General features: G+C 50.4%; 1 protein-coding gene across 1 annotated transcript in view; it reads right to left on the bottom strand.

Annotated features, from left to right (window-relative positions):
* Positions 1–21,035, bottom strand: part of LOC138582885 (bMERB domain-containing protein 1-like) — a 544,844-nt gene extending 523,809 nt beyond the window's left edge. The window contains exon 1 of the mRNA XM_069654591.1: positions 20,700–21,035. Within this exon, the coding sequence (XP_069510692.1) occupies positions 20,700–20,787 (88 nt within the window). The 5' untranslated portion in view covers positions 20,788–21,035. The remainder of the gene's footprint in view (positions 1–20,699) is intronic.
* Between the last annotated feature and the right edge of the window lie 740 nt (positions 21,036–21,775).

The following is a 21,775-nucleotide window of genomic DNA, read 5'->3' as shown; positions in this document are numbered from 1 at the left end:
GATGAGCATTAGAGAGGGGAGTGAGAAGGGAAATGAGAGAAGATGAGCATGAGAGAGGAGAGTGAGAAAGGGAATGAGAGAGAAGATGAGCATGAGAGAGGAGAGTGAGAAAGGGAATGAGAGAGAAGATGAGCATGAGAGAGGAGAGTAAGAAGGGGAATGAGGGAGAAGGTGAGTATGAGGGGGGAGGGTGAGAAAGGGAATGAGAGAGAAGATGAGCATGAGAGAGGAGAGTGAGAAAGGGAATGAGGGAGAAGGGGGGCATGAGGGAGGAGGGTGAGAAAGGGAATGAGAGAGAAGATGAGCATGAGAGAGGAGAGTGAGAAGGGGAATGAGAGAAGATGAGCATGAGAGAGGAGAGTGAGAAAGGGAATGAGAGAGAAGATGAGCATGAGAGAGGGGAGGGAGAAGGGGAATGAGGGAGAAGGGGAGCCTGAGGGAGGAGGGTGAGAAAGGGAATGAGAGTGAAGGGGAGCATGAGAGAGGGGAGTGAGAAATGGAAGTAGAGATAAGAGGAGCATGAGAGAGGAGAGGGAGAAAGGGAATGGGAGAGAAGATGAGCATGAGAGAGGAGAGTGAGAAAGGGAATGAGGGAGAAGGGGGGCATGAGAGAGGGGAGTGAGAAATGGAAGTAGAGATAAGAGGAGCATGAGAGAGGAGAGGGAGAAAGGGAATGAGAGAGAAGATGAGCATGAGAGAGGAGAGGGAGAAGGGGAATGAGAGAGAAGATGAGCATTAGAGAGGGGAGTGAGAAGGGGAATGAGAGAAGATGAGCATTAGAGAGGAGAGTGAGAAAGGGAATGAGAGAGAAGATGAGCATGAGAGAGGAGAGTGAGAAAGGGAATGAGAGAGAAGATGAGCATGAGAGAGGAGAGTGAGAAGGGGAATGAGGGAGAAGAGGAGCATGAGGGGGGAAGGGGAGAAAGGGAATGAGAGAGAAGATGAGCATGAGAGAGGAGAGTGAGAAGGGGAATGAGAGAAGATGAGCATGAGAGAGGAGAGGGAGAAGGGGAATGAGGGAGAAGGGGGGCATGAGAGAGGGGAGTGAGAAATGGAAGTAGAGATAAGAGGAGCATGAGAGAGGAGAGGGAGAAAGGGAATGAGAGAGAAGATGAGCATGAGAGAGGAGAGGGAGAAGGGGAATGAGAGAGAAGATGAGCATTAGAGAGGGGAGTGAGAAGGGGAATGAGAGAAGATGAGCATGAGAGAGGAGAGTGAGAAAGGGAATGAGAGAGAAGATGAGCATGAGAGAGGAGAGTGAGAAAGGGAATGAGAGAGAAGGGGAGTATGAGAGAGGAGGGTGAGAAAGGGAATGAGAGAGAATATGAGCATGAGAGAGGAGAGTGAGAAGGGGTGTCAGAGAGAAGGAGAGCATGAGAACGGGGAGTGAGAAGAGGAATGAGAGAGGAGGGGAGCATGAGAGAGGATAGTGAGAAATGGAAGTAGAGATAATAGGAGCATGATATAGAGTGAGCAAGGGAATGGGAGAGAAGATGAGCATGAGAGAGGAGAGTGAGAAAGGGAATGAGAGAGAAGATGAGCATTAGAGAGGGGAGTGAGAAGGGAAATGAGAGAAGATGAGCATGAGAGAGGAGAGTGAGAAAGGGAATGAGAGAGAAGATGAGCATGAGAGAGGAGAGTGAGAAAGGGAATGAGAGAGAAGATGAGCATGAAAGAGGAGAGTGAGAAGGGGAATGAGGGAGAAGGGGAGCATGAGGGGGAGGGTGAGAAAGGGAATGAGAGAGAAGATGAGCATGAGAGAGGAGAGTGAGAAAGGGAATGAGGGAGAAGGGGAGCATGAGGGAGGAGGGTGAGAAAGGGAATGAGAGAGAAGATGAGCATGAGAGAGGAGAGTGAGAAGGGGAAGGAGAGAAGATGAGCATGAGAGAGGAGAGTGAGAAAGGGAATGAGAGAGAAGATGAGCATGAGAAAGGGGAGGGAGAAGGGGAATGAGGGAGAAGGGGTGCATGAGGGAGGAGGGTGAGAAAGGGAATGAGAGTAAAGGGGAGCATGAGAGAGGGGAGTGAGAAATGGAAGTAGAGATAAGAGGAGCATGAGAGAGGAGAGGGAGAAAGGGAATGCAAGAGAAGATGAGCATGAGAGAGGAGAGTGAGAAAGGGAATGAGGGAGAAGGGGGGCATGAGAGAGGGGAGTGAGAAATGGAAGTAGAGATAAGAGGAGCATGAGAGAGTAGAGGGAGAAAGGGAATGAGAGAGAAGATGAGCATGAGAGAGGAGAGGGAGAAGGGGCATGAGAGAGAAGATGAGCATTAGAGAGGGGAGTGAGAAGGGGAATGAGAGAAGATGAGCATGAGAGAGGAGAGTGAGAAAGGGAATGAGAGAGAAGATGAGCATGAGAGAGGAGAGTGAGAAAGGGAATGAGAGAGAAGATGAGCATGAGAGAGGAGAGTGAGAAGGGGAATGAGGGAGAAGAGGAGCATGAGGGGGGAGGTGGAGAAAGGGAATGAGAGAGAAGATGAGCATGAGAGAGGAGAGTGAGAAGGGGAATGAGAGAAGATGAGCATGAGAGAGGAGAGGGAGAAGGGGAATGAGGGAGAAGGGGAGCATGAGGGAGGAGGGTGAGAAAGGGAATGAGAGAGAAGATGAGCATGAGAGAGGAGAGTGAGAAGGGGAATGAGAGAAGACGAGCATGAGAGAGGAGAGTGAGAAAGGGAATGAGAGAGAAGATGAGAATGAGAGAGGAGAGGGAGAAGGGTAATGAGGGAGAAGGGGAGCATGAGGGAGGAGGGTGAGAAAGGGAATGAGAGTGAAGGGGGGCATGAGAGAGGGGAGTGAGAAATGGAAATAGAGATAAGAGGAGCATGAGAGAGGAGAGGGAGAAAGGGAATGAGAGAGAAGATGAGCATGAGAGAGGAGAGTGACATAGGGAATGAGGGAGAAGGGAGGCATGAGAGAGGGGAGTGAGAAATGGAAGTAGAGATAAGAGGAGCATGAGAGAGGAGAGGAAGAAAGGGAATGAGAGAGAAGATGAGCATGAGAGAGGATAGGGAGAAGGGGAATGAGAGAAGATGAGCATGAGAGAGGAGAGTGAGAAAGGGAATGAGAGAGAAGTGGAGTATGAGAGAGGAGAGTGAGAAAGGGAATGAGAGAGAATATGAGCATGAGAGAGGAGAGTGAGAAGGGCTGTCAGAGAGAAGGAGAGCATGAGAACGGGGAGTGAGAAGAGGAATGAGAGAGGAGGGGAGCATGAGAGAGGATAGTGAGAAATGGAAGTAGAGATCATAGGAGCATGATATAGTGTGAGCAAGGGAATGGGAGGGAATATGAGCATGAGAGAGGAGAGTGAGAAAGGGAATGAGAGAGAAGATGAGCATTAGAGAGGGGAGTGAGAAGGGAAATGAGAGAAGATGAGCATGAGAGAGGAGAGTGAGAAAGGGACTGAGAGAGAAGATGAGCATGAGAGAGCTGAGAGTGAGAAAGGGAATGAGAGAGAAGATAAGCATGAGAGAGGAGAGTGAGAAGGGGAATGAGGGAGAAAGGGAGCATGAGGGGGGAGGGTGAGAAAGGGAATGAGAGAGAAGATGAGCATGAGAGAAGAGAGTGAGAAAGGGAATGAGGGAGAAGGGGAGCATGAGGGAGGAGGGTGAGAAAGGGAATGAGAGAGAAGATGAGCATGAAAGAGGAGAGTGAGAAGGGGAATGAGAGAAGATGAGCATGAGAGAGGAGAGTGAGAAAGGGAATGAGAGAGAAGATGAGCATGAGAGAGGGGAGGGAGAAGGGGAATGAGGGAGAAGGGGTGCATGAGGGAGGAGGGTTAGAAAGGGAATGAGAGTAAAGGGGAGCATGAGAGAGGGGAGTGAGAAATGGAAGTAGAGATAAGAGGAGCATGAGAGAGGAGAGGGAGAAAGGGAATGCGAGAGAAGATGAGCATGAGAGAGGAGAGTGAGAAAGGGAATGAGGGAGAAGGGGGGCATGAGAGAGGGGAGTGAGAAATGGAAGTAGAGATAAGAGGAGCATGAGAGAGGAGAGGGAGAAAGGGAATGAGAGAGAAGATGAGCATGAGAGAGGAGAGGGAGAAGGGGAATGAGAGAGAAGATGAGCATTAGAGAGGGGAGTGAGAAGGGGAATGAGAGAAGATGAGCATGAGAGAGGAGAGTGAGAAAGGGAATGAGAGAGAAGATGAGCATGAGAGAGGAGAGTGAGAAAGGGAATGAGAGAGAAGATGAGCATGAGAGAGGAGAGTGAGAAGGGGAATGTGGGAGAAGAGGAGCATGAGGGGGGAGGGGGAGAAAGGGAATGAGAGAGAAGATGAGCATGAGAGAGGAGAGTGAGAAGGGGAATGAGAGAAGATGAGCATGAGAGAGGAGAGGGAGAAGGGGAATGAGGGAGAAGGGGAGCATGAGGGAGGAGGGTGAGAAAGGGAATGAGAGAGAAGATGAGCATGAGAGAGGAGAGTGAGAAGGGGAATGAGAGAAGAAGAGCATGAGAGAGGAGAGTGAGAAAGGGAATGAGAGAGAAGATGAGAATGAGAGAGGAGAGGGAGAAGGGTAATGAGGGAGAAGGGGAGCATGAGGGAGGAGGGTGAGAAAGGGAATGAGAGTGAAGGGGGGCATGAGAGAGGGGAGTGAGAAATGGAAATAGAGATAAGAGGAGCATGAGAGAGGAGAGGGAGAAAGGGAATGAGAGAGAAGATGAGCATGAGAGAGGAGAGTGAGAAAGGGAATGAGGGAGAAGGGAGGCATGAGAGAGGGGGGTGAGAAATGGAAGTAGAGATAAGAGGAGCATGAGAGAGGAGAGGAAGAAAGGAAATGAGGGAGAAGATGAGCATGAGAGAGGATAGGGAGAAGGGGAATGAGAGAAGATGAGCATGAGAGAGGAGAGTGAGAAAGGGAATGAGAGAGAAGGGGAGCATGAGAGAGGGGAGTGAGAAATGGAAGTAGAGATAAGAGGAGCATGAGAGAGGAGAGGGAGAAAGGGAATGAGAGAGAAGATGGGCATGAGAGAGGAGAGGGAGAAGGGGAATGAGAGAAGATGAGCATGAGAGGAGAGTAAGAAGGGGAATGAGAGAGAAGATGAGCATGAGAGAGGAGAGTGAGAAAGGGGATGAGAGAGAAGATGAGCATGAGAGAGGAGAGTGAGAAGGGGAATGAGGGAGAAGGGGAGCATGAGGGGGAGGGTGAGAAAGGGAATGAGAGAGAGGATGAGCATGAGAGAGGAGAGTGAGAAGGGGAATGAGAGAAGATGAGCATTAGAGAGGGGAGTGAGAAGGGGAATGAGAGAAGATGAGCATGAGAGAGGAGAGTGAGAAAGGGAATGAGAGAGAAGATGAGCATGAGAGAGGAGAGTGAGAAAGGGAATGAGAGAGAAGATGAGCATGATAGAGGAGAGGGAGAAGGGGAATGAGGGAGAAGGGGAGCATGAGGGAGGAGGGTGAGCAAGGGAATGAGAGTGAAGGGGAGCATGAGAGAGGGGAGTGAGAAATGGAAGTAGAGATAAGAGGAGCATGAGAGGGGAGAGGGAGAAAGGGAATGAGAGAGAAGGGAAGCATGAGGGGGGAGGGTGAGAAAGGGAATGAGAGAGAAGATGAGCATGAGAGAGGAGAGTGAGAAGGGGAATGAGAGAAGATGAGCATGAGAGAGGAGAGGGAGAAGGGGAATGAGGGAGAAGGGGAGCATGAGGGAGGAGGTTGAGAAAGGGAATGAGAGAGAAGATGAGCATGAGAGAGGAGAGTGAGAAGGGGGATGAGAGAAGATGAGCATGAGAGAGGAGAGTGAGAAAGGGAATGAGAGAGAAGATGAGCATGATAGAGGAGAGGGAGAAGGGGAATGAGGGAGAAGGGGAGCATGAGGGAGGAGGGTGAGCAAGGGAATGAGAGTGAAGGGGAGCATGAGAGAGGGGAGTGAGAAATGGAAGTAGAGATAAGAGGAGCATGAGAGGGGAGAGGGAGAAAGGGAATGAGAGAGAAGATGAGCATGAGAGAGGAGAGTGAGAAAGGGAATGAGGGAGAAGAGGGCATGAGAGAGGGGAGTGAGAAATGTAAGTAGAGATAAGAGGAGCATGAGAGAGGAGAGGAAGAAAGGGAATGAGAGAGAAGATGAGCATGAGAGAGGAGAGGGAGAAGGGGAATGAGAGAGAAGATGAGCATTAGAGAGGGGAGTGAGGAGGGGAATGAGAGAAGATGAGCATGAGAGAGGAGAGTGAGAAAGGGAATGAGAGAGAAGATGAGCATGAGAGAGGAGAGTGAGAAAGGGAATGAGAGAGAAGATGATCATGAGAGAGGAGAGTGAGAAGGGGAATGTGGGAGAAGAGGAGCATGAGGGGGGAGGGGGAGAAAGGTAATGAGAGAGAAGATGAGCATGGGAGAGGAGAGTGAGAAGGGGAATGAGAGAAGATGAGCATGAGAGAGGAGAGGGAGAAGGGGAATGAGGGAGAAGGGGAGCATGAGGGAGGAGGGTGAGAAAGGGAATGAGAGAGAAGATGAGCATGAGAGAGGAGAGTGAGAAGGGGAATGAGAGAAGACGAGCATGAGAGAGGAGAGTGAGAAAGGGAATGAGAGAGAAGATGAGAATGAGAGAGGAGAGTGAGAAATGGAAATAGAGATAAGAGGAGCATGAGAGAGGAGAGGGAGAAAGGGAATGAGAGATAAGATGAGCATGAGAGAGGAGAGTGAGAAAGGGAATGAGGGAGAAGGGAGGCATGAGAGAGGGGAGTGAGAAATGGAAGTAGAGATAAGAGGAGCATGAGAGAGGAGAGGAAGAAAGGGAATGCGAGAGAAGATGAGCATGAGAGAGGATAGGGAGAAGGGGAACGAGAGAAGATGAGCATGAGAGAGGAGAGTGAGAAAGGGAATGAGAGAGAAGGGGAGCATGAGAGAGGGAAGTGAGAAATGGAAGTAGAGATAAGAGGAGCATGAGAGAGGAGAGGGAGAAAGGGAATGAGAGAGAAGATGAGCATGAGAGAGGAGAGGGAGAAGGGGAATGAGAGAAGATGAGCATGAGAGGAGAGTAAGAAGGGGAATGAGAGAGAAGATGAGCATGAGAGAGGAGAGTGAGAAAGGGGATGAGAGAGAAGATGAGCATGAGAGAGGAGAGTGAGAAGGGGAATGAGGGAGAAGGGGAGCATGAGGGGGAGGGTGAGAAAGGGAATGAGAGAGAGGATGAGCATGAGAGAGGAGAGTGAGAAGGGGAATGAGAGAAGATGAGCATTAGAGAGGGGAGTGAGAAGGGGAATGAGAGAAGATGAGCATGAGAGAGGAGAGTGAGAAAGGGAATGAGAGAGAAGATGAGCATGAGAGAGGAGAGTGAGAAAGGGAATGAGAGAGAAGATGAGCATGGGAGAGGAGATTGAGAAGGGGAATGAGGGAGAAGGGGAGCATGAGGGGGGAGGGTGAGAAAGGGAATGAGAGAGAAGATGAGCATGAGAGAGGAGAGTGAGAAGGGGAATGAGAGAAGATGAGCATGAGAGAGGAGAGGGAGAAGGGGAATGAGGGAGAAGGGGAGCATGAGGGAGGAGGTTGAGAAAGGGAATGAGAGAGAAGATGAGCATGAGAGAGGAGAGGGAGAAGGGGAATGAGGGAGAAGGGGAGCAAGAGGGAGGAGGGTGAGCAAGGGGATGAGAGTGAAGGGGAGCATGAGAGAGGGGAGTGAGAAATGGAAGTAGAGATAAGAGGAGCATGAGAGGGGAGAGAGAGAAAGGGAATGAGAGAGAAGATGAGCATGAGAGAGGAGAGTGAGAAGGGGAATGAGAGAAGATGAGCATGAGAGAGGAGAGTGAGAAAGGGAATGAGAGAGAAGATGAGCATGAGAGAGGAGAGGGAGAAGGGGAATGAGGGAGAAGGGGAGCAAGAGGGAGGAGGGTGAGCAAGGGGATGAGAGTGAAGGGGAGCATGAGAGAGGGGAGTGAGAAATGGAAGTAGAGATAAGAGGAGCATGAGAGGGGAGAGAGAGAAAGGGAATGAGAGAGAAGATGAGCATGAGAGAGGAGAGTGAGAAAGGGAATGAGGGAGAAGGGGGCATGAGAGAGGGGAGTGAGAAATGTAAGTAGAGCTAAGAGGAGCATGAGAGAGGAGAGGAAGAAAGGGAATGAGAGAGAAGATGAGCATGAGAGAGGAGAGGGAGAAGGGGAATGAGAGAAGATGAACATGAGAGAGGAGAGGGAGAAGGGGAATGAGGGAGAAGGGGAGCATGAGGGAGGAGGGTGAGAAAGGGAATGAGAGAGAATATGAGCATGAGAAAGGAGAGGGGGAAGGGGAATGAGAGAGTAGGGGAGCATGAGAGAGGGGAGTGAGAAATGGAAGTAGAGATAAGAGGAGCATGAGAGAGGAGAGGGAGAAAGGGAATGAGAGAGAAGATGAGCATGAGAGAGGAGAGGGAGAAGGGGAATGAGAGAAGATGAGCATGAGAGGAGAGTGAGAAGGGGAATGTGAGAAGATGAGCATGAGAGAGTGAGAAAAGGAATGGAAGAGAAGAGGAGCATGAGAGCGTGTGAGAATGAGAATGAAAGAGAAGGGGAGTATGAGAGAAAGTCAGAAAATGAATGAGAGAGAGAAGGGGAGCATGAGAGAGGAATGTGAGAAAAGGAATGAGAGAGAAGGGGAGCATGAGTGAGGAGGAGAGTAAGAAAGGGAATGAGAGGGAAGAGGAGCAGGAGAGAGGAGAGTAAGAAAGTAAATGAGCGAGAGGGGGAGTATAAGAGAGGTGGGTGAGAAGGGGAATGAGAGATAATATGAGCATGAGAGAGGAGAGTGAGAAGGGAATGAGAGAGAAGAGGAGCATGAGAAAGGAGAGTGAAAAAGGGAATGAGAGAGAATGGGAGCATGAGAGAGGAGGAGAGTCAGAAAGGGAATGAGAGAGAAGGAGAGCATGAGAAAGGGGAGTGTGAAGAGTAATGAGAGAGGAGGGGAGCATAAGATAGGAGAGTGAAAAGGGAATGAGAGAGAAGAGGAGCATGAGAAAGGATAGTGAAATGGGAATGAGAGAGAAAATGAGTATGAGGGAGGAGGGTGAGAAAGGGAATGAGAGAGAATGGAAGCATGAGAGAGGAGGAGAGTCAGAAAGGGAATGAGAGGGAGGAGGAGCATGAGAGGAGAGTGAGAAAGGGAATGATAGAAAATGGGAACATGAGAGAGTAGAGTGAGAAAGGGAATGAGAGAGAAGGGAGCATGAGAGAGAAGAGGGCGACCGTGAATGAGAGAGAAGAAGAGCATGAGAGAAGAGAGTGAGAAAGGGACTGAGGGATAAGGGGAGCATGAGAGAAGAGAAGAGTGAGAATGGGAATGAGAGGAGAGGAGCATGAAGAGGAGAGTGAGAAAGGGAATGAGAGAGAAGGGGAGTATGAGAGAGGAGGGTGAGAAAGGGAATGAGAGAGAATATGAGCATGAGAGAGGAGAGTGAGAAGGGGTGTCAGAGAGAAGGAGAGCATGAGAACGGGGAGTGAGAAGAGGAATGAGAGAGGAGGGGAGCATGAGAGAGGATAGTGAGAAATGGAAGTAGAGATAATAGGAGCATGATATAGAGTGAGCAAGGGAATAGGAGAGAAGATGAGCATGAGAGAGGAGAGTGAGAAAGGGAATGAGAGAGAGGATGAGCATTAGAGAGTGGAGTGAGAAGGGAAATGAGAGAAGATGAGCATGAGAGAGGAGAGTGGGAAAGGGAATGAGAGAGAAGATGAGCATGAGAGAGGAGAGTGAGAAAGGGAATGAGAGAGAAGATGAGCATGAGAGAGGAGAGTGAGAAGGGGAATGAGGGAGAAGGGGAGCATGAGGGAGGAGGGTGAGAAAGGGAATGAGAGAGATGAGCATGAGAGAGGAGAGTGAGAAGGGGAATGAGAGAAGATGAGCATGAGAGAGGAGAGTGAGAAAGGGAATGAGAGAGAAGATGAGCATGAGAGAGGGGAGGGAGAAGGGGAATGAGGGAGAAGGGGAGCATGAGGGAGAAGGGTGAGAAAGGGAATGAGAGTGAAGGGGAGCATGAGAGAGGGGAGTGAGAAATGGAAGTAGAGATAAGAGGAGCATGAGAGAGGAGAGGGAGAAAGGGAATGCGAGAGAAGATGAGCATGAGAGAGGAGAGTGAGAAAGGGAATGAGGGAGAAGGGGGGCATAAGAGAGGGGAGTGAGAAATGGAAGTAGAGATAAGAGGAGCATGAGAGAGGAGAGGGAGAAAGGGAATGCGAGAGAAGATGAGCATGAGAGAGGAGAGTGAGAAAGGGAATGAGGGAGAAGGGGGGCATGAGAGAGGGTAGTGAGAAATGGAAGTAGAGATAAGAGGAGCATGAGAGAGGAGAGGGAGAAAGGGAATGAGAGAGAAGATGAGCATGAGAGAGGAGAGGGAGAAGGGGAATGAGAGAGAAGATGAGCATTAGAGAGGGGAGTGAGAAGGGGAATGAGAGAAGATGAGCATGAGAGAGGAGAGTGAGAAAGGGAATGAGAGAGAAGATGAGCATGAGAGAGGAGAGTGAGAAAGGGAATGAGAGAGAAGATGAGCATGAGAGAGGAGAGTGAGAAGGGGAATGAGGGAGAAGATGAGCATGAGGGGGGGGAGAAAGGGAATGAGAGAGAAGATGAGCATGAGAGAGGAGAGTGAGGAGGGGAATGAGAGAAGATGAGCATGAGAGAGGAGAGGGAGAAGGGGAATGAGGGAGAAGGGGAGCACGAGGGAGGAGGGTGAGACAGGGAATGAGAGAGAAGATGAGCATGAGAGAGGAGAGTGAGAAGGGGAATGAGAGAAGACGAGCATGAGAGAGGAGAGTGAGAAAGGGAATGAGAGAGAAGATGAGAATGAGAGAGGAGAGGGAGAAGGGGAATGAGGGAGAAGGGGAGCATGAGTGAGGAGGGTGAGAAAGGGAATGAGAGTGAAGGGGGGCATGAGAGAAGGGAGTGAGAAATGGAAATAGAGATAAAAGGAGCATGAGAGAAGAGAGGAAGAAAGGGAATGAGAGAGAAGATGAGCATGAGAGAGGAGAGGGAGAAGGGAGGCATGAGAGAGGGGGGTGAGAAATGGAAGTAGAGATAAGAGGAGCATGAGAGAGGAGAGGAAGAAAGGGAATGAGAGAGAAGATGAGCATGAGAGAGGAGAGGGAGAAGGGGAATGAGAGAAGATGAGCATGAGAGAGGAGAGTGAGAAAGGGAATGAGAGAGAAGGGGAGCATGAGAGAGGGGAATGAGAAATGGAAGTAGAGATAAGAGGAGCATGAGAGAGGAGAGGGAGAAAAGGAATGAGAGAGAAGATGAGCATGAGAGAGGAGAGGGAGAAGGGGAATGAGAGAAGATGAGCATGAGAGGAGAGTAAGAAGGGGAATGAGAGAGAAGATGAGCATGAGAGAGGAGAGTGAGAACGGGGATGAGAGAGAAGATGAGCATGAGAGAGGAGAGTGAGAAGGGGAATGAGGGAGAAGGGGAGCATGAGGGGGAGGGTGAGAAAGGGAATTAGAGAGAGGATGAGCATGAGAGAGGAGAGTGAGGAAGGGAATGAGAGAAGATGAGCATTAGAGAGGGGAGTGAGAAGGGGAATGAGAGAAGATGAGCATGAGAGAGGAGAGTGAGAAAGGGAATGAGAGAGAAGATGAGCATGAGAGAGGAGAGTGAGAAAGGGAATGAGAGAGAAGATGAGCATGAGAGAGGAGATTGAGAAGGGGAGTGAGGGAGAAGGGGAGCATGAGGGGGGAGGGTGAGAAAGGGAATGAGAGAGAAGATGAGCATGAGAGAGGAGAGTGAGAAGGGGAATGTGGGAGAAGAGGAGCATGAGGGGGGAGGGGGAGAAAGGGAATGAGAGAGAAGATGAGCATGAGAGAGGAGAGTGAGAAGGGGAATGAGAGAAGATGAGCATGAGAGAGGAGAGGGAGAAGGGGAATGAGGGAGAAGGGGAGCATGAGGGAGGAGGGTGAGAAAGGGAATGAGAGAGAAGATGAGCATGAGAGAGGAGAGTGAGAAGGGGAATGAGAGAAGACGAGCATGAGAGAGGAGAGTGAGAAAGGGAATGAGAGAGAAGATGAGAATGAGAGAGGAGAGGGAGAAGGGTAATGAGGGAGAAGGGGAGCATGAGGGAGGAGGGTGAGAAAGGGAATGAGAGTGAAGGGGGCATGAGAGAGGGGAGTGAGAAATGGAAATAGAGATAAGAGGAGCATGAGAGAGGAGAGGGAGAAAGGGAATGAGAGAGAAGATGAGCATGAGAGAGGAGAGTGAGAAAGGGAATGAGGGAGAAGGGAGGCATGAGAGAGGGGAGTGAGAAATGGTAGTAGAGATAAGAGGAGCATGAGAGAGGAGAGGAAGAAAGGGAATGAGAGAGAAGATGAGCATGAGAGAGGATAGGGAGAAGGGGAATGAGAGAAGATGAGCATGAGAGAGGAGAGTGAGAAAGGGAATGAGAGAGAAGGGGAGCATGAGAGAGGGGAGTGAGAAATGGAAGTAGAGATAAGAGGAGCATGAGAGAGGAGAGGGAGAAAGGGAATGAGAGAGAAGATGGGCATGAGAGAGGAGAGGGAGAAGGGGAATGAGAGAAGATGAGCATGAGAGGAGAGTAAGAAGGGGAATGAGAGAGAAGATGAGCATGAGAGAGGAGAGTGAGAAAGGGGATGAGAGATAAGATGAGCATGAGAGAGGAGAGTGAGAAGGGGAATGAGGGAGAAGGGGAGCATGAGGGGGAGGGTGAGAAAGGGAATGAGAGAGAGGATGAGCATGAGAGAGGAGAGTGAGAAGGGGAATGAGAGAAGATGAGCATTAGAGAGGGGAGTGAGAAGGGGAATGAGAGAAGATGAGCATGAGAGAGGAGAGTGAGAAAGGGAATGAGAGAGAAGATGAGCATGAGAGAGGAGATTGAGAAGGGGAATGAGGGAGAAGGGGAGCATGAGGGGGGAGGGTGAGAAAGGGAATGAGAGAGAAGATGAGCATGAGAGAGGAGAGTGAGAAGGGGAATGAGAGAAGATGAGCATGAAAGAGGAGAGGGAGAAGGGGAATGAGGGAGAAGGGGAGCATGAGGGAGGAGGTTGAGAAAGGGAATGAGAGAGAAGATGAGCATGAGAGAGGAGAGTGAGAAGGGGGATGAGAGAAGATGAGCATGAGAGAGGAGAGTGAGAAAGGGAATGAGAGAGAAGATGAGCATGATAGAGGAGAGGGAGAAGGGGAATGAGGGAGAAGGGGAGCATGAGGGAGGAGGGTGAGCAAGGGAATGAGAGTGAAGGGGAGCATGAGAGAGGGGAGTGAGAAATGGAAGTAGAGATAAGAGGATCATGAGAGGGGAGAGGGAGAAAGGGAATGAGAGAGAAGATGAGCATGAGAGAGGAGAGTGAGAAAGGGAATGAGGGAGAAGGGGGCATGAGAGAGGGGAGTGAGAAATGTAAGTAGAGATAAGAGGAGCATGAGAGAGGAGAGGAAGAAAGGGAATGAGAGAGAAGATGAGCATGAGAGAGGAGAGGGAGAAGGGGAATGAGAGAGAAGATGAGCATTAGAGAGGGGAGTGAGAAGGGGAATGAGAGAAGATGAGCATGAGAGAGGAGAGTGAGAAAGGGAATGAGAGAGAAGATGAGCATGAGAGAGGAGAGTGAGAAAGGGAATGAGAGAGAAGATGAGCATGAGAGAGGAGAGTGAGAAGGGGAATGTGGGAGAAGAGGAGCATGAGGGGGGAGTGGGAGAAAGGGAATGAGAGAGAAGATGAGCATGGGAGAGGAGAGTGAGAAGGGGAATGAGAGAAGATGAGCATGAGAGAGGAGAGGGAGAAGGGGAATGAGGGAGAAGGGGAGCATGAGGGAGGAGGGTGAGAAAGGGAATGAGAGAGAAGATGAGCATGAGAGAGGAGAGTGAGAAGGGGAATGAGAGAAGACGAGCATGAGAGAGGAGAGTGAGAAAGGGAATGAGAGCGAAGATGAGAATGAGAGAGGAGAGGGAGAAGGGTAATGAGGGAGAAGGGGATGATGAGGGAGGAGGGTGAGAAAGGGAATGAGAGTGAAGGGGGGCATGAGAGAGGGGAGTGAGAAATGGAAATAGAGATAAGAGGAGCATGAGAGAGGAGAGGGAGAAAGGGAATGAGAGAGAAGATGAGCATGAGAGAGGAGAGTGAGAAAGGGAATGAGGGAGAAGGGAGGCATGAGAGAGGGGAGTGAGAAATGGAAGTAGAGATAAGAGGAGCATGAGAGAGGAGAGGAAGAAAGGGAATGAGAGAGAAGATGAGCATGAGAGAGGATAGGGAGAAGGGGAACGAGAGAAGATGAGCATGAGAGAGGAGAGTGAGAAAGGGAATGAGAGAGAAGGGGAGCACGAGAGAGGGGAGTGAGAAATGGAAGTAGAGATAAGAGGAGCATGAGAGAGGAGAGGGAGAAAGGGAATGAGAGAGAAGATGAGCATTAGAGAGGGGAGTGAGAAGGGGAATGAGAGAAGATGAGCATGAGAGAGGAGAGTGAGAAAGGGAATGAGAGAGAAGATGAGCATGAGAGAGGAGAGTGAGAAAGGGAATGAGAGAGAAGATGAGCATGAGAGAGGAGATTGAGAAGGGGAATGAGGGAGAAGGGGATCATGAGGGGGGAGGGTGAGAAAGGGAATGAGAGAGAAGATGAGCATGAGAGAGGAGAGTGAGAAGGGGAATGAGAGAAGATGAGCATGAGAGAGGAGAGGGAGAAGGGGAATGAGGGAGAAGGGGAGCATGAGGGAGGAGGTTGAGAAAGGGAATGAGAGAGAAGATGAGCATGAGAGAGGAGAGTGAGAAGGGGAATGAGAGAAGATGAGCATGAGAGAGGAGAGTGAGAAAGGGAATGAGAGAGAAGATGAGCATGAGAGAGGAGAGGGAGAAGGGGAATGAGGGAGAAGGGGAGCAAGATGGAGGAGGGTGAGCAAGGGAATGAGAGTGAAGGGGAGCATGAGAGAGGGGAGTGAGAAATGGAAGTAGATATAAGAGGAGCATGAGAGGGGAGAGGGAGAAAGGGAATGAGAGAGAAGATGAGCATGAGAGAGGAGAGTGAGAAAGGGAATGAGGGAGAAGGGGGCATGAGAGAGGGGAGTGAGAAATGTAAGTAGAGCTAAGAGGAGCATGAGAGAGGAGAGGAAGAAAGGAAATGAGAGAGAAGATGAGCATGAGAGAGGAGAGGGAGAAGGGGAATGAGAGAAGATGAACATGAGAGAGGAGAGGGAGAAGGGGAATGAGGGAGAAGGGGAGCATGAGGGAGGAGGGTGAGAAAGGGAATGAGAGAGAATATGAGCATGAGAAAGGAGAGGGGGAAGGGGAATGAGAGAGTAGGGGAGCATGAGAGAGGGGAGTGAGAAATGGAAGTAGAGATAAGAGGAGCATGAGAGAGGAGAGGGAGAAAGGGAATGAGAGAGAAGATGAGCATGAGAGAAGGGGAGAAGGGGAATGAGAGAAGATGAGCATGAGAGGAGAGTGAGAAGGGGAATGTGAGAAGATGAGCATGAGAGAGTGAGAAAAGGAATGGAAGAGAAGAGGAGCATGAGAGCGTGTGAGAATGAGAATGAAAGAGAAGGGGAGTATGAGAGAAAGTCAGAAAATGAATGAGAGAGAGAAGGGGAGCATGAGAGAGGAATGTGAGAAAAGGAATGAGAGAGAAGGGGAGCATGAGTGAGGAGGAGAGTAAGAAAGGGAATGAGAGGGAAGAGGAGCAGGAGAGAGGAGAGTAAGAAAGTAAATGAGCGAGAGGGGGAGTATAAGAGAGGTGGGTGAGAAGGGGAATGAGAGATAATATGAGCATGAGAGAGGAGAGTGAGAAGGGAATGAGAGAGAAGAGGAGCATGAGAAAGGAGAGTGAAAAAGGGAATGAGAGAGAATGGGAGCATGAGAGAGGAGGAGACTCAGAAAGGGAATGAGAGAGAAGGAGAGCATGAGAAAGGGGAGTGTGAAGAGTAATGCGAGAGGAGGGGAGCATAAGATAGGAGAGTGAAAAGGGAATGAGAGAGAAGAGGAGCATGAGAAAGGATAGTGAAATGGGAATGAGAGAGAAAATGAGTATGAGGGAGGAGGGTGAGAAAGGGAATGAGAGAGAATGGAAGCATGAGAGAGGAGGAGAGTCAGAAAGGGAATGAGAGGGAGGAGGAGCATGAGAGGAGAGTGAGAAAGGGAATGATAGAAAATGGGAACATGAGAGAGTAGAGTGAGAAAGGGAATGAGAGAGAAGGGAGCATGAGAGAGAAGAGGGTGACCGTGAATGAGAGAGAAGAGGAGCATGAGAGAAGAGAGTGAGAAAGGGAATGAGGGATAAGGGGAGCATGAGAGAAGAGAAGAGTGAGAATGGGAATGAGAGGAGAGGAGCATGAAGAGGAGAGTGAGAAAGGGAATGAGAGAGAAGGGGAGTATGAGAGAGGAGGGTGAGAAAGGGAATGAGAGAGAATATGAGCATGAGAGAGGAGAGTGAGAAGGGGTGTCAGAGAGAAGGAGAGCATGAGAACGGGGAGTGAGAAGAGGAATGAGAGAGGAGGGGAGCATGTGAGAGGATAGTGAGAAATGGAAGTAGAGATAATAGGAGCATGATATAGAGTGAGCAAGGGAATGGGAGAGAAGATGAGCATGAGAGAGGAGAGTGAGAAAGGGAATGAGAGAGAGGATGAGCATTAGAGAGTGGAGTGAGAAGGGAAATGAGAGAAGATGAGCATGAGAGAGGAGAGTGAGAAAGGGAATGAGAGAGAAGATGAGCATGAGAGAGGAGAGTGAGAAAGGGAATGAGAGAGAAGATGAGCATGAGAGAGGAGAGTGAGAAGGGGAATGAGGGAGAAGGGGAGCATGAGGGGGGAGGGTGAGAAAGGGAATGAGAGAGAAGATGAGCATGAGAGAGGAGAGTGAGAAGGGGAATGAGGGAGAAGGGGAGCATGAGGGAGGAGGGTGAGAAATGGAATGAGAGAGATGAGCATGAGAGAGGAGAGTGAGAAGGGGAATGAGAGAAGATGAGCATGAGAGAGGAGAGTGAGAAAGGGAATGAGAGAGAAGATGAGCATGAGAGAGGGGAGGGAGAAGGGGAATGAGGGAGAAGGGGAGCATGAGGGAGAAGGGTGAGAAAGGGAATGAGAGTAAAGGGGAGCATGAGAGAGGGGAGTGAGAAATGGAAGTAGAGATAAGAGGAGCATGAGAGAGGAGAGGAAGAAAGGGAATGCGAGAGAAGATGAGCATGAGAGAGGAGAGTGAGAAAGGGAATGAGGGAGAAGGGGGGCATAAGAGAGGGGAGTGAGAAATGGAAGTAGAGATAAGAGGAGCATGAGAGAGGAGAGGGAGAAAGGGAATGCGAGAGAAGATGAGCATGAGAGATGAGAGTGAGAAAGGGAATGAGGGAGAAGGGGGGCATGAGAGAGGGTAGTGAGAAATGGAAGTAGAGATAAGAGGAGCATGAGAGAGGAGAGGGAGAAAGGGAATGAGAGAGAAGATGAGCATGAGAGAGGAGAGGGAGAAGGGGAATGAGAGAGAAGATGAGCATTAGAGAGGGGAGTGAGAAGGGGAATGAGAGAAGATGAGCATGAGAGAGGAGAGTGAGAAAGGGAATGAGAGAGAAGATGAGCATGAGAGAGGAGAGTGAGAAAGGGAATGAGAGAGAAGATGAGCATGAGAGAGGAGAGTGAGAAGGGGAATGAGGGAGAAGATGAGCATGAGGGGGGGAGATAGGGAATGAGAGAGAAGATGAGCATGAGAGAGGAGAGTGAGGAGGGGAATGAGAGAAGATGAGCATGAGAGAGGAGAGGGAGAAGGGGAATGAGGGAGAAGGGGAGCACGAGGGAGGAGGGTGAGACAGGGAATGAGAGAGAAGATGAGCATGAGAGAGGAGAGTGAGAAGGGGAATGAGAGAAGACGAGCATGAGAGAGGAGAGTGAGAAAGGGAATGAGAGAGAAGATGAGAATGAGAGAGGGGAGGGAGAAGGGGAATGGGGGAGAAGGGGAGCATGAGGGAGGAGGGTGAGAAAGGGAATGAGAGTGAAGGGGGGCATGAGAGAGGGGAGTGAGAAATGGAAATAGAGATAAAAGGAGCATGAGAGAAGAGAGGAAGAAAGGGAATGAGAGAGAAGATGAGCATGAGAGAGGAGAGGGAGAAGGGAGGCATGAGAGAGGGGAGTGAGAAATGGAAGTAGAGATAAGAGGAGCATGAGAGAGGAAGAAAGGGAATGAGAGAGAAGATGAGCATGAGAGAGGAGAGGGAGAAGGGGAATGAGAGAAGATGAGCATGAGAGAGGAGAGTGAGAAAGGGAATGAGAGAGAAGGGGAGCATGAGAGAGGGGAATGAGAAATGGAAGTAGAGATAAGAGGAGCATGAGAGAGGAGAGGGAGAAAAGGAATGAGAGAGAAGATGAGCATGAGAGAGGAGAGGGAGAAGGGGAATGAGAGAAGATGAGCATGAGAGGAGAGTAAGAAGGGGAATGAGAGAGAAGATGAGCATGAGAGAGGAGAGTGAGAAAGGGGATGAGAGAGAAGATGAGCATGAGAGAGGAGAGTGAGAAGGGGAATGAGGGAGAAGGGGAGCATGAGGGGGAGGGGGAGAAAGGGAATTAGAGAGAGGATGAGCATGAGAGAGGAGAGTGAGGAAGGGAATGAGAGAAGATGAGCATTAGAGAGGGGAGTGAGAAGGGGAATGAGAGAAGATGAGCATGAGAGAGGAGAGTGAGAAAGGGAATGAGAGAGAAGATGAGCATGAGAGAGGAGAGTGAGAAAGGGAATGAGAGAGAAGATGAGCATGAGAGAGGAGATTGAGAAGGGGAGTGAGGGAGAAGGGGAGCATGAGGGGGGAGGGTGAGAAAGGGAATGAGAGAGAAGATAAGCATGAGAGAGGAGAGTGAGAAGGGGGATGAGGGAGAAGATGAGCATGAGAGAGGAGAGGGAGAAGGGGAATGAGGGAGAAGGGGAGCATGAGGGAGGAGGGTGAGAAAGGGAATGAGAGTGAAGGGGAGCATGAGAGAGGGGAGTGAGAAATGGAAGTAGAGATAAGATGAGCATGAGAGGGGAGAGGGAGAAAGGGAATGAGAGAGAAGATGAGCATGAGAGAGGAGAGTGAGAAAGGGAATGAGGGAGAAGGGGGCATGAGAGAGGGGAGTGAGAAATGTAAGTAGAGATAAGAGGAGCATGAGAGAGGAGAGGAAGAAAGGGAATGAGAGAGAAGATGAGCATGAGAGAGGAGAGGGAGAAGGGGAATGAGAGAAGATGAGCATGAGAGAGGAGAGGGAGAAGGGGAATGAGGGAGAAGGGGAGCATGAGGGAGGAGGGTGAGAAAGGTTATGAGAGAGAAGATGAGCATGAGAGAGGAGAGGGAGAAGGGGAATGAGAGAAGATGAGCATGAGAGAGGAGAGTGAGAAAGGGAATGAGAGAGAAGGGGAGCATGAGAGATGGGAGTGAGAAATGGAAGTGGAGATAAGAGGAGCATGAGAGAGGAGAGGGAGAAAGGGAATGAGAGAGAAGATGAGCATGAGAGAGGAGAGGGAGAAGGGGAATGAGAGAAGATGAGCAAGAGAGGAGAGTGAGAAGGGGAATGAGAGAAGATGAGCATGAGAGAGGGGAGTGAGAAATGGAAGTAGAGATAAGAGGAGCATGAGAGAGGAGAATGAAAAGGGGAATGAGGGAGAAGGGGAGCATGGGGGAGGAGGGTGAGAAAGGGAATGAGAGAGAAGGGGAGTATGAGAGAGGGGAGTGAGAAATGGAAGTAGAGATAAGAGTAGCATGAGAGAGGACAAGGAGAAAGGGAATGAGAGAGAAGATGCGCATGAGAGAGGGGAGTGAGAAATGGAATGAGAGAGAAGATGAGCATGAGAGAGGAGAGGGAAAAGGGGAATGAGGGAGAAGGGGAGCATGAGGGAGGAGGGTGAGAAAGGGAATGAGAGAGAAGGGGAGTATGAGAGAGGGGAGTGGGAAATGGAAGTAGAGATAAGAGGAGCATGAGAGAGGACAGGGAGAACGGGAATGAGAGAGAAGATGAGCATGAGAGAGGGGAGTGAGAAATGGAAGTAGAGATAAGAGGAGCATGAGAGAGGAGAGTGAGAACGGGAATAAGAGAGAAGGGGAGCATGAGAGAGGGGAGTGGGAAAGGGAATGAGAGAGGATGAGCATGAGAGAGGAGAGTGAGAAGGGGAATGAGAGAAGAGGAGCATGAGAGAGGAGAGGGGGAAGGGGAATGAGGGAGAAGGGGAGCATGAGGGAGGAGGGTGAGAAAGGGAATGAGAGTAAAGGGGAGCATGAGAGAGGGGAGTGAGAAATGGAAGTAGAGATAAGAGGAGCATGAGTTAGGAGAGTGAGAAAGGGAATGAGAGAGAAGGGGCGCATGAGAGAGGGGAGTGGGAAAGGGAATGAGGGAGAAGGCGAACATGAGAGAGAGTGCCAGAAAGGGAAGGAGGCTGCGAGCGAGGGAGTTGCGGAGAGTCTGGGAGAGACAGAGTGGGAGCTGGAGGCTGCTCTGAGAGGGAGGCAGCGCAAGAGAGAGATCCCGAGTGTGCGTGCATTAGAGAGAGATGGGGAGAGCGAGGGAGACTGAATGGGCGAGAACGCATTTACGCATAGTACGGATGTTGGTTTGCATCCTGGCTCTATGCTGAGCCTATGGTGTCTGCCTATGGTTCTGCTGTCTAGGGCACAGTACTGCACCCCAACGCACCCCGACCCGGGGCTTTTACCCTAACTTATTGCCTATGCGCCCACCGGTACCCCTATTCGCCTACAGAAAATCCCTGCGAGCAACACACACGAGCGGTGCAAATGGTGCATATGGATCTATATGTGCACCGTATCGCTGGGGGCAAATGAAAAGCAATTGTATATAGCTCAGAAAGCCCTCCTGGCGCCCCTTACCTTTGGCGGGTTCCACGGCGCTCCACTTGGTGGAGTCCAGCGAGCCGTACTGCTTGGATAACCGCCGCTCCTTGTCCATGCTCTCCATTTGCCACCACTGCCTTTTGTGTATGTTTCTCCTTCCAAAAGTGCACCCCGGGATTTCAAAGCGGGTGCTTTCTCCGGTGCCCTCCTATTCCAGGTGGCACTCGAGGGGCGGCGCCACCCATCCTCTCTTCTGAGGGCATGGAGTGAGCATAAAAATATGCAGAGCTCAAAAACAACAATAAAAACAAGAACAAAATCTGCGGACACCTGCTTTGCAGCTTCAGCCCTGGAGAATGGGATGCTCTGACTGAAAGCCAGGGAACTGGGTCTCCAGCGCATGCCGCGCCCTCTAGTGGACAGATAATGTAACACCTCCGTTTGTTTGAACGTAACAACATCCCCCAGACTGAATCAATATTTACCAACTCTTGCCATCTGTGTCTATCTGAAGTGGAGCCTATCTGAGAGTGGCAGTCCTGCAGTCTCCTCTCTAACACCCAGTCTTTCCTTGTGCTCTACTGCTGGGGGTGTGTTTCCTGCTACACCCCACAGCATAAAACACCTACTATACCGCGGAGCGGCGCGGAGTGGCGGAGAGTGGCAGTCCTGCAGTCTCCTCTCTAACACCCAGTCTTTCCTTGTGCTCTACTGCTGGGGGTGTGTTTCCTGCTACACCCCACAGCATAAAACACCTACTATACCGCGGAGCGGCGCGGAGTGGCGGAGAGTGGCAGTCCTGCAGTCTCCTCTCTAACACCCAGTCTTTCCTTGTGCTCTACTGCTGGGGGTGTGTTTCCTGCTACACCCCACAGCATAAAACACCTACTATACCGCGGAGCGGCGCGGAGTGGCGGAGAGTGGCAGTCCTGCAGTCTCCTCTCTAACACCCAGTCTTTCCTTGTGCTCTACTGCTGGGGGTGTGTTTCCTGCTACACCCCACAGCATAAAACACCTACTATACCGCGGAGCGGCGCGGAGTGGCGGAGAGTGGCAGTCCTGCAGTCATGTCAGGCAGGACGGGCCCAGACTCCAGCTCACCATCCACGCTA

This window comes from Ambystoma mexicanum, chromosome 3q (genome assembly GCF_040938575.1).
Source record: "Ambystoma mexicanum isolate Mex_15411 chromosome 3q, UKY_AmexF1_1, whole genome shotgun sequence".
NCBI lineage: Eukaryota > Metazoa > Chordata > Amphibia > Caudata > Ambystomatidae > Ambystoma > Ambystoma mexicanum.
Note: the sequence above shows the minus strand (reverse complement) of the source record. Positions and strands in the feature narration are given on the sequence as shown.